This window comes from Perna viridis, chromosome 4, assembly GCF_037379345.1.
Source record: "Perna viridis isolate PV_CMFRI_1.1 ecotype Kerala chromosome 4, ASM3737934v1, whole genome shotgun sequence".
NCBI lineage: Eukaryota > Metazoa > Mollusca > Bivalvia > Mytilida > Mytilidae > Perna > Perna viridis.
This window is the reverse complement of record NC_142448.1, coordinates 13,310,278-13,322,938: the sequence shown is the minus strand read 5'-3', so window position 1 is coordinate 13,322,938 and position 12,661 is coordinate 13,310,278. Positions and strand designations below refer to the sequence as shown.

At 32.7% G+C, this 12,661-nt stretch overlaps 1 protein-coding gene across 5 annotated transcripts in view; it reads right to left on the bottom strand.

Moving 5' to 3' along the window:
- Positions 1-265: 265 nt before the first annotated feature.
- LOC148618927 (UPF0764 protein C16orf89 homolog) overlaps positions 266-12,661 on the bottom strand; it is a 30,440-nt gene continuing 18,044 nt past the window's right edge. For all 5 annotated transcript variants that reach the window (XM_088578305.1, XM_088578301.1, XM_088578303.1 and 2 more), the window contains 5 exons: positions 11,013-11,163; positions 5,587-5,704; positions 4,478-4,637; positions 3,661-3,786; positions 266-604 (listed from right to left, as the gene is read on the bottom strand). In XM_088578305.1, the coding sequence (XP_088434431.1) occupies positions 390-604; positions 3,661-3,786; positions 4,478-4,637; positions 5,587-5,704; positions 11,013-11,163 (770 nt within the window). In that variant the 3' untranslated portion in view covers positions 266-389. The remainder of the gene's footprint in view (positions 605-3,660; positions 3,787-4,477; positions 4,638-5,586; positions 5,705-11,012; positions 11,164-12,661) is intronic.

Below are 12,661 nucleotides of genomic sequence, written 5' to 3'. Positions count from 1 at the left end.
TAGCTGAGGCCAAATTGTAGTGTTGGCAAAATTACGGCAGGGGGTCTTAAGGCCCCCCCGAAGCTCCGCGGAGATAGCGTTTTAGAGCATCATTTATGCCTCTTTGGGATGTATTTTATCTAAAAAAAATAAAAAAAATAATAATTGGCAAAATTAAGTGCAGGCAAAAGCTTTTTTGCCTAACGGCAGCTACTCGCCTGTTTCATGTGGTTTTTCTTTACTTTACTATCCCTGCAAAAGCATTAAAAGATTTTCGAAAGATACATTACACAGTAAAAATTCTTTAATCTTTAATTTGGGAACATTGCTCTGATTTCTCGATTTTATTTTGCACGATGTCCAAGGCACAAATGAGCTTTATATATCTTGATTTTACACTAAAATCAAGTTTACATTCTAGCTTGGTATGACATAAACTCCATAATGTATCTCACATATTGAGATAAGGCAGCTACAGCAACAGCAGTGCGATGACTCAGACAGCCATCACGTAAGATTCTTTCTTCACGCCTGTAGCGACGATGTTGTTTGGTAGAGAGCACCACTGGGGAATCCCATTTCCGTTGGAAAACGCTCTTTTTGTTTGGAACAGCTCGTCTATACTCTAAAAATACATTTCTTATTTTAGATCTTAATGAATGTTCTTGCAAGTAAATTAATTCATTTTCAATTAAAGAAGTTACAAAAATGAAAGTTTATGTTTTCATAACTATCATGTTGACAGGGCGCTCACTACTTAAAGGAAAAGCGTTATCTCCCTTTGTACACCCCAGTTTAAGTGCTGTTTAAATAACGTATAGCTACATATTTCACCAAATTGTAGATTAATGCCAGTAAAATAATGAATGAATGAATGTTGGGGTTTAACGTCCGAGCAGCAATATTTCAGCTATATTCAGATGATGAACATGAAATGGATGATAAAATGAACATTATATACTATTTATTGTGTAACTAAAAATGACAAATGCGATAATTCTAGTCCAAATTTCCTCTGACCTTGCAACCCGCCTCTTTTTTATTTGGATATTGATATGTCGAGTTGGGGTCAGAACGATGTGACATACAAAAAGTTGGAGATTCAGCGGTACCGCGGAGTACCGCCCTTCAACCTCTTGTAACGACATTTTCAAAATGTCAACAAAACAAGGTCTCTCGTGGAAAATGATCGCAACTTCAATAAAAAATGTAATTTTTGTAGCAAATTTGGTATCAACATACAGGAAAATGATTCCGGAATCGAACTAGGTAGGTGTGACATGCACAATTTTAACTTAAAGTCGTTACAAGCGGTTGAAGGGCGGTACTCCGCGGTACCGCTGAATCTCAAACTTTTTGTATGGCACACCGTTCTGACGGACTGCGATAAGTCTAGATGCATGTATATACGAGGTCTTATTTAAATATAAAAAAAAATTGAAATCAGATATCTAAACGATTTTAAATCTGATGTCGCTATCCGTATCCATTACGTCCTTTCCACTATAATCTACCTCTTTTAATGTCATATAATGAAAAGTACTTAAAGGCAATAATAAAGATCGACATACAGAATTTCAACTGTTACTTTAAAGTCTTCATATTTTAAGACAAAACAATAGGCTTACGTTGTTTTTTTTTTCATGTTCGTTCCTCAAAACGTCCTATGAATACTCTTCTCCCATATCTTACAGTAGACAGCTAAACCGTTGTACTAATTTGTATCTTTTTGTTAAGTAAAAGTGCTCGCTTTCATTAAAAATAGGAAATGCTTGATACTCAATAAAAACTTTTGTGTGCGTATCTTAGACTAATGGAAAGATATTATTTTGCAACCATACAAAATTTTGTTCTGCGTGTATGTCGTTTAATTCTGTGACAGTCGATCCTGAAATAAACGGTACCCCCCCCCCCCAAAAAAAAAAAAAAAAAAAAAATGTAATATCATGCAAAAATCAGTTAACGTAAAACAAACAGTCTAGTTAACCTTATCTCTCAAGGTTTCACATCTATGTCAATGAAATGAATACAAGTTGGTATCTAGTTTAGAACCTTACATCTTTAAAATTGCTGACAAAATGGTCTCGTTTGGTAGGGTTAGGTGTCAGCATTACATTAACTGGCATATTGAATATCAGTCAAATGCTCAAATTTAAATTCTATCTAACAATCATTACAGAAATCATCAGTTGGATATTACTGAAAACGCAGCACTTCTTTGCTCATCTCAGAATGAAAAAAACGTACTTTTTGATCCAGGAAGGGTTATCAACATTCTGATGCATTGTATCACGAAACCAATCGACCACAATGAAAAAAAAATCAAATTAAAACGATGACATTTTACACTTCAAACAAAGATATTAGTTGCATATGTTGACATCTACAAGGCTGCGTACAGCAAACAGAAGATCAGTTACCCATCAAACTAAACAAATCTAAGCATCTGGTTTTCTTATAGCTTGATTGCATCAAGCACGGAAAGACAAAATTGTTGGATCCATTATCGGTAACAGACATTTATCCGAATAAATGACTGTCAAGGGATTAGGAATTATCATTCTTATTTTATAATGACAGTTTGGAACTCTGCACAACAAAGCATAATCGACATTTGTCGATCTGTAAATGTCTTACTATTTATCCGATGACTTATTTATCATCATATCGCATAAATGTGAAATTTGTTTATATCACGATGTTCTATTTTTGGTTTGTTTATGCCCTCAAGCTTTACCCATTCACGTTGCTTAAACCGCTGAATTTTCTCCAATTATATGTATTAAAGTTAGTATATAAAAGGTGTTTGCAGTTAAAACTATTTGATGGTGAACACGTCTTTAGGGAAAATAGTAGTATTTATTTTCTTGCACTAGGTTGACCAATCGTGTACGTACGTTTCAGATGAAAGGAAGTAGAACTTTTAAAGGACAGATTGGTGTACTGACAAAGTTTGTAATGATGATTTTTCTCTCTCAGTTTCTTAAAGGATTAAAGTTTAAAAAAAGTTTATTTTTTTGTCCTTCAAAATGATTACTTTATGAAATTTAAAAAAGACTGCATATTACAAATGAGTGCGGAACAAAAAAAAAAAAAAATGCAAAAATCCGGTACCTTCAAAATTTTGATGGTGGTTAAAAAAAAAAGATGGTCAACCTCTATTCCCATGGTGATTTTTCGATCTCTGAATGATAGTACTACAACAAGAAATGGTTTTTGAGTCCTACTTTTAATTAGAAATTACTGAAAAACTTGAAAAGATTAGTACTGTCCGCTATGGGATAATAAATTACTACCGTTTTCCCTATAAAAAGAGTTCATACATTGTATTTTTAGATGTTTTTTAATACCATAAAACCGACAAAAATGCATTAGAAATATAATTGAATCATTTAAAGACGATATTGTTATGTTTGCAATGATAACGACATTAATCATTACATAGCAAATGTTGTTAGATAGACATATGAAATTTGATTAATATGATAAAAATTCAGACACATTAGACAAACCAGTAGACCTGAATAAAAGTCACAACGCCAATTAGGTGAAAAAACATATGAAACAATAAAAATAAAACAAATAATAAGAACGACATACAAACAATCTACCATATATAATTAATATCAAGTAAACCAAAACCTAACTTAAGTAAATATACATTTAGTTAAAGAACCTTACCAACTTCAGATTCATGAACTGGTTTCCCATAATAACAACCAGAGGCTTTGTCTTGCCAGCTTAAGACATGCTTGAGCCAGTCTGACGAAAAGAATTGACGAAAACCTACTATTCCACATAGAGCAGCTACAAGAAGAAATCAACTTCTTAATCAGCTTGTTTGTTGCTATTTCATTTGATAATGAGAATACATGCACGGTTTACAAATGATTCATAAAAGAATGATGCAAATGTGTGTTGCACATTTTTACGCAAAAAATATTGAATTAAGCTGTTTGCTTTATTCTTTTGTACATTTTGCCGCATTTTGTATTGCATATTTTTACAATTACTTTCGTGTAATAATTGAATAAGGAAACTTGATTAGATATTTTGTGATTAAAAAAAAATGGCAACAATTCTAACATATTTTGCAGTTAGAAAAATTATCAATATTAGTTGTCATTTGGGCAATTCATATAGAGTTCGTGTTGTTTAAAATCGTGGAAATATTAATTTTTGGGACATTTTATAAGAGATATGAATGCATTAAATAAAATATTCTGAGATGATTCGTTAACTTAAAAGTTGTCACAAGTTTACACTAAATTATTTTAGATGGTAAATCAAGTTTATAATGTTAAAATAGAACTATGGTCTTTCTTTTTTAAATAGCTTTAACGGAATAAACCTTTTTTTTTTTTATGAAATAATACATGATATCAAATTTGAAAAAAGCAGTCTCTTTGTTTAGGCAAAATACTAATGGGTTTCTGTATTCAATACTTTTAAACCTTTTAATTGGGAATATCATCATATGTCAACGGAAAGTTACTACCTTGCTCCATGAAAAGGTCGTGTTTGCTTTCCGGGAAACCCCGATCAGCTATCAGAGCAGCTTCGTTGAAAATGTTGGCACAAAATGATTCTTTAAGTTTATCAAGAGATTCTTGACGATGAGTGTACTGCTTTAACTCCATTTGCAGTTGACAACCATGCTGAAATTTTACTTTGAGTATTAGACACTTTCCCACAATATTATAGTTTTGGAACTTCAACTCACTTGAAAGGATATTAATGGGCGTTTCGTTATACACATGAAAGTTTACATTTTTATTAAATATCATTAAAATGCAAAATCAAAGTTAAATTCGTATTCGCATTTTTTTTTAAAACTTTTATATGTTTTCCCCGTGCGGGTCCGGGTGTCAAAAGAATAGGCCCGCAGCAGCGCTAAGCTTGTCGTAAAAGGCGACTAAATAGTGCTCAGAACCCTTGCCGGGGACTAGGGCGCTCTGTCCACAGCAACTAGGTTGTGTGCCCCAGTTGGTGGAATGGGGTGATCCTGGCATGCTACATGCTGGGATCGTCAGGAAAACCTGACCGCAAACCATTATGTTGCAACATGTTAGGAAAGATGCCACATTCCTCGCACGTTAAAGAACCCTTATGTGGTATTCGCCCGGAGTAGGAACCATAGGGATCCGCCACAGTAGGCTAAATTGCCCGACCCTACCCATCTCTCCCTATTTCCAGTGGCAATCAAAATTTGTCGTCCCAATTATCCTTGTGTCCCATCCCATTTTTCATTTCATCATCATTTCATGTTCATTTTACCATCCATTTCATGTTCATCGCCTGAATATAGCTGAAATATTGCTGCTAGGGCGTTAAACCCCAACAATCAATCAATCTTTTACAAGTTGAACATGCAATATCTGCTTGAAAACCCTGTCCTAGGTCTAGCGAATATAAACTTAATTAATTTGTGAATAGATAAAACATGATTTATCAAAATGATTTAGGATTTTTTATGAAGTAGAATCATAAGGGAGAACTTAAACATACTTCTCATCGAGATGTTTATACGTCTTACAACAGATTAAAAAATAAACAAAAAAGCGATAAACAGTTGTCTCGTCTATATGTTTACTTTACTCTAATTACCTGCTCTCCTATTTCAAGATAGAAAAGTTCATGTGTGAGAGAGTAGCCATTGTATAGTAATGCTGTCATCCTTTCCCAGCATTTGTTAGATACATCACATTGAACATTGGAAGACTTTCTGCAAGAAATAAAATCCTTTTTCAATGTAGAATCTTACTATTTTTATTATGATGAGTGAATGTAACAATCAAATAGTCTGTTCTTTCATCTGTTTTATAGGGTAATCCATGACTGACTTAATTACTCCATAAAAATATAATGCTAACACTAATGGGTTTTTACACGAGTTCATTTTGAAGATCTGGGACGTATTCCACTAGTGCGGGAAAATCCGTCATTAGCTAGGACAATTGTCAGTACTTATTTCCTCAGACAAGTTGCACTGCAATTATCAGAAAACTTCCCTAAATTCACAATAAATTTCGTAGTCTTTCCCACCACTTTCAATTTTTCGTTGTGTTGCCAAAACATCTAGACTGTGAAGTGTGTAAATGGGAAAACCAGAATTTGAACAGCAATCAAAAGAATATAATCCAAAGATTACGACTATGAAAAGAAAAATCTGGGAGCATAGAGTAAGCTTTCTCTGTTTTTCAAGAAACACCCCTTGAATCTTACAAATATCACGTCTAGGGTTGACAAAACAGAAAACAAATCGCCTCTCGTGGTGCAGATAGATACACCATAACGATTTACGAGTTCATGATGACGAACTTTTGTAGTGATGACTTATAACTTCAATGACTTTAATTTAATGGTAGCAACATTCTCTAAGAAGTCTAGCACCGAACAAGAAAAAAAATCGTCTGTGTAGTTTCAGCAAACTCAGCCATAACGTATGATTATTGATATGAAAACTACGTACAATGGTGCTGAAGGAGTGTTACTTCATATATAAAGAAAGTGGCGATACAGAATGAGAAGTCATGACGTTTGTCGTATAGTTTGGTCATGTATTTTCCCTTTCCAACGATCTGTCAAAGTTGGTGAAGATATGATGCTGACTTTAAAGTGTCTGTAGTGTCATTCTCAAAGTTATTGAGAAAATGCGATGTATAAAACCTCCGAATCTAATATTGTTTAAAGGCAAAACGTCCGCGTAATTTCTGCAAGCTCTGGCATAACGTATGAACTGTGATATGAAACTCAATACGCTGAAACTGACAGTTTATTGAGTTTTTACTATATAAAATGTCCTAAAAATTCTTCAATGTAAACACACGGAGGATGATATTGTATTATGTATAGGATCGTTACAAGTGCATTTATTCTGCCCCCCCGGAAAACTTTAAAAAAAATATTGATTACTATGTGATTTTTGAAAGCATTAATTGAGTAAGGTAAAGACCGTGTCGGCTAAATTGTTTCATAGTGTTAAAATTTTTATAGCATGAAATAAATGACAAAATAATAATTGTCAAACAAGAAATTTACAAGAAATAAGTCTCCAAGGCTAAGTAAAAATGGATAACAAAGGTCATGTATACACCCGTGTAACAAAACCTTTCACACAAATGCCATGTTCAAAATGATTTGATTAAAATAATGCATGCTAATGTACTATCTTTTTTCTAATTGTTTAATTGTTCAATTGATGAAAAATGGATTTAATTGATACATGGGAAACCGTTTAAATGAACAATTCCATTCAACTTTTATTATCGAAGCCCAACAGTTTTAAAACATTACTGACACATTTAATTCTACAGCATGAATTATGTGACATTTTGATGCAACCTTGTGTCATTCTGAAATGAGTTTTATTTGATCAGATCGATTTGATTTAAAAAACGGATTTGAATGTAAAATATTTGCTGTAAATTTCGTGTGGTCACCAACAAATAAACTACAATTGGTCACGGTTTATGTGTAGACCTGTCTAAAGTTGCTAAAAATATTATATTACCATTATTTGTTGGGTACTAAGGGGACAAATAATATTCGATGAGAAATCAAAATAATGTATTCCAAGGATAAAGACTTACCAGGGGAAAAAGACTTACGCAGCGATGAACATGAAGTTACCGAAATAGCAAGTACAAAGAAACGAAAGTAAATGACCGTCCTTTACTACACTAAAAATTGGAGCATGGACCAGGTGCACCAAAAGGATAAACGTTTTTGTTTTTTCAAGAAACACCCGCCAAGTTGCTCACAAAGTGTCACGGCCGGGGTAGACAAAAGAGTGATAGAAAACTATTACATGGTAAACAAATCGGTTCTCATGGTGTAGATGGATATACCATAACGATCCTCGAGTTCATGATGATGACCAAAAAACTTTTGTAATGATGAATTCAATCTTGTAGCAAAATTCCTGTTCCAAAACATAATTTTATGAAATCTAGCACAGTACAAAAAGTCCGCATAGTTTCAGCAAGCTCTTGTGTAACGTATGAAAACTCTATACTTAGTTGCTGAAGGGATTTTGCCACAGATGAAAAGAAAGTTGGCGAAACGGAATGGGAAGTCGTTGCGTTTATAGTATAACTTGATCATGAGTTTCCCCTTTCCATCCATCACTGAAAGTACGTCAAGATTTGAGACTGACTTGAAGAAGCCTCATAGATATGAAGGAATAGGTCAGAGAGTAGCGGAGAATACCGAAATGCCGACCGCCTGTTGAAAAACACATCCACCACATTGCACAAATATGTTTGTGGTTAAAAAATTTCAGCGGCTTCACATTTTCTCTGGTATCTTTAGGAGATGATTTGAAATCGTTTTTTACTAAGTATGGAGACTCCCTTCCAAGTACTTCATAATTGTATCTAGGTGATTGTTTTCCAATTCAATAATTCACTCAGTTCCAGGGTTCGTTCTGTGTTGTCTTTGTTTCAAAAATGGTACAAAAATGTGGAAGGTTTACAATGTTTTTATTCCTCCGTTTTTAATGTGTTTTTGTTGTTTGTACAGTTCGCATACAAACCTGCTCTGAAGAAATATACATATAAAATCTAGTGTGATACTTAAAGTAGTATTCTTTATTAAAATCAGGCAGGATGTGATTCATGGATGTCAAAAATTCACCAAATTTATTTTTCATTTCATGTTCAGAAACAGTTAATGATCTAATGACCAGTCTTAGTTTTTTTTTATTTTGTCGTTTCGCTATTGATAAAAAGTAATAGATTTGGCACTCTGCAAGATTTATTGTTCTTGATTAGATTTGATTTGGTTGATTTTAGTGGGAGATAAATGTATGATTTTCTCAAAAGTACAGAAGTGAATATGGAAAATATCTAGATTACAAAAGCATCGTTTGTTCCTTGGTTTTTTTTTTACTATGAATCAGTTTGATGAACATACAAGGATTTTCGGTTTCTTGTTTGAAAGAAGTAAAGCTAACAGAACTTGTTTCATGGTTTGATAACAATATGTTTCTATTAGTTTAATATAGCTTGGACTATTACCATTGTTAAAAATCTGTTGAAGTAGGATGGAATTTAGTGAGAATCATTAAAAAAACCAAAACATTACTATAGGGTCAAAAGGTTTCTTTCCTATATCAATCTCAGTATGTATATCGTTACAGATCATAACATAATGACAGTTTTTTTTTTAACTAATCGATCGATTGAATTGTTTGCTTATTTTTTCCTGTTAAAATACACAAATAATAAACAAGTAATACACAAAGTTAAAGATAAATGAAACAGCAAAATGCATGTAAAAATACGTAATGATCAGCAGTAAGAGCATTATAAAACCCGATGAAAACCTTCTATAATTTTTAACCGAAAATCTAACAAATTTGATGAACATACGACACTCTCATTCCAGTGAATAATGGAACATTTGAAGACAATTTGCTACTAATCTAAATTGCGTTTTGTTAGGTCACGAACATAATATGAGGATTGGAAAACATTGATAAGACTAAGGTGGTTCTTTATATTGACACTTAATTAACTTCTTAAGACTACCTAATCTGATAACGTCACTGAGGGCATATCTCTAAAATCTTGATGGTTTATTTGCCTAATAATTGAACAGTCCCGTTGTTAATATTGGAAACCAACTTTTTTTCCGACAAAGGTTTCTTCTCAAGATTTATAAAATAATGTATTTTTACACCAATAAAGGAAGAATGTTACAAAACTCTCACTTTTAAAACAAAGTTATTGCTGTATGATTAACTCTACACACTGTGTCGAAAAAGAAAAGACAAAACGTATTTTATTCAGACCAAATCCGAACTTGGTGAGATGCCTTAATATTGAATTATATTACCAATATTGAGCAATTATGATAATTGAAAAACCTCTTTTTATATTCCAATTAGACAAAACGTTTTTTGAAGTTTTGTTATTAAACTGTTTTATCTTACAGCAGTCTGATTTTTCATGTACATGCATAAAAAAATCCACCACTGACTTCAAAATCACAAGATATGATTCTGAATTGCACAAACCGGTTGATATAGATATAATTATATTCTGGGTAGATCAGTGTTTCATTTTTGTTGACATACTGGTGTTTTAAAATAAAAAGAAACAACCGTAGATAGGACAAAAAATAAGCCTCCCCTAAAAAAACAGACTTTACAACATATCACTTTGATTAAACAATTTGGATGAAATTAAAGTAATGAAATTAAAGATACTTCGCATCTACCCCAAAGAACTTGAGATAAAGGATACTAAGGACACTGTAAAGTCAGCCTCATATCTTGACCTACACCTAGAGATCGATGGTAAAGGAAAACTATCGACCGAACTTTACGACAAACGTAATGACTTTTCATTCCGTAATGTCAACTTTTCTTTCTTCTGTGGCAATATCCCTTCAGCATCTAGGTGTGGAGTTTTCATTCCACAACTCATACGTTGTACCGGAGCTTGCCGTAAATATGCAGATTTTGTATCGCGCTAGACTTCTTACAGACTTCTGGAACAGGGTTATGTTGCTTCGAGATTGAAGTCATCACTACAAAAGATTTATGGTCGTCATCATGAACTCGTGGATCGTTACGATGTATCCTTGATTTCTGCTAGAATCTTGGTTTCCTTGATTACTCTAGAACACATTGTCAACCAGGTGGGACAAAATACAAAAAAGAAAAAAAAAAGAAAAAAAAAACTGTTCTTTATTTTTTGCATTTCTATCATGAATTTTGCATTTATCATCTGAGGAACACACTTACAAATAACTATGGTGCTATGTTAAAACTTTCATTTCCTATTTCATAAAGGTATTTGAGGTAATTAGAGTAAATAAACAATTTTCCCAGGTTTTTTGGAAACTTATATTCATATTTTTCTTTTTTTCATGTTGACATAACAAACTTTTGATATCACTGATGATATTTTGATTTTATGATTATTGAATTGGCTAAACGTGTATATATGTCGATTTAGCTCACTTCTGGGTTTGTATTCTGCTTTTCCTTTCGAAACATTATATTGACTATATGTGAAACTTACCCCGTTCCAAAGAACTCTGCCAAACAATTATCTGATTGATTTTCACGGAGGGATTCTCCCTTTTTATAGGGCCAAATCTCTACATTTGGGCTGAAATCTCTACTTGGATAGTCGAGTTCCCAGAACCCTTCGTTCAGTATCGTTCCAATTTCTGAAATAAATCGTGTGTAAGCATGGAAGTACCATGTGGATGACCTTGCATTACGTAACTCATATCTCATTCGATGATATTTTTTTGTATTCTTATCCTCATATTTATCTTTTTTTTATTATGTATACTTCAACATGATATATATCCTTTTTTGAACACCACAAAGTTTGACAGCAGTACCTTAAAATTACGTTTTGCACTAATGAAAAGTAGTATCATTTTGTATCATTTTACCACTATTTACATTAGTTGACTACGTTCAGCAGAAACAAACCATGCTAACATTAATGACAATTGTGGAAGGGCTGTATATTTTGATTTTCCATATACTGCTAGATAAGATCTTTTACGAGTCACAAACAATGATTTAATGCACTTAATATTGGCCGAGTTCACAAATCAATAAGAAACGCATTACAAACGGAAGGTAACAAGCACCTGTAATAATTACAGATGTCTAGTATGTTTATTACTAACATTTGTTTTAATTAAGGTCTTAATTTTATAGCATAAACGCATATTTCTGTTTATAAATATTAACTTGTTTACTGTAAGCATCATTTGAATAAAGTAGGTGATTCCAGTTTTTTCTAATTTCTCAGTTCCTTAAAAATAAAAAAGGGAAACCTTATTGCAGCCAACATAAAAAGACAACATTAATGTTGATATACTTTGGATCACTATATAACTGCTTCGCTATATATTTTATATTGTTATCTTTTTTTCGCTTTTAGTTGTTAGCCTTAACTGTGCAGATGGAAGTGTAGGATTTTTTTGGATGACTGACAAGATTTGATAAAGACAAATATATTTAAGCATTATGTAAAAGAGTAAACAATGGAACCGGTAATCAAAAGAATGCAATCGAGGGACAAGGAACATAAAGCAACTAAAATCATACATACAAAATAACAAAAGCAAACGAGTAACTAGGACTCCACTGGGATCATGTACCAGGTGCACCGGTAGGGTAAGCGTAAAGCACTTATCAAACTTATCTATGCTTAATCTCAGATTTCTGTCTGGACAATAATTTTTCATATATTATTTAAGTTTTTTAACAAATATACGGTCTTACAATAGCGTTCATCTTTATGCGAAACTTTTGCGTTGTCACCAGATACCACTGAACATATATTTTATGACACTTAAACCACGATCTTTTTAAAAAAAGATATCATCAACGGGAAAATAAAATGAAAATAAACAATATGTGCTATTGAAGTACATCAGCGACTTATAATGTAGCTATACTGTAACAATATGATTTTTCCGAAGAAGCCGATGTTCTTGGTTAGATTTCTTTTGTGTTTCTCCATCTTTAAACCTATCTTTATTTACCCATGATATTGAATCCTTAAAAGACAATTCTGATTTTATGAATATATAGGTATTCATTCCCATTTTCCTTTTTTTCTCATTAAAAAGTAAATAGATTCATCGGCTAAATGGCTTCTATCTTTGTTGGCGTATTCAGCTGACTAAAATCTCCGTATTA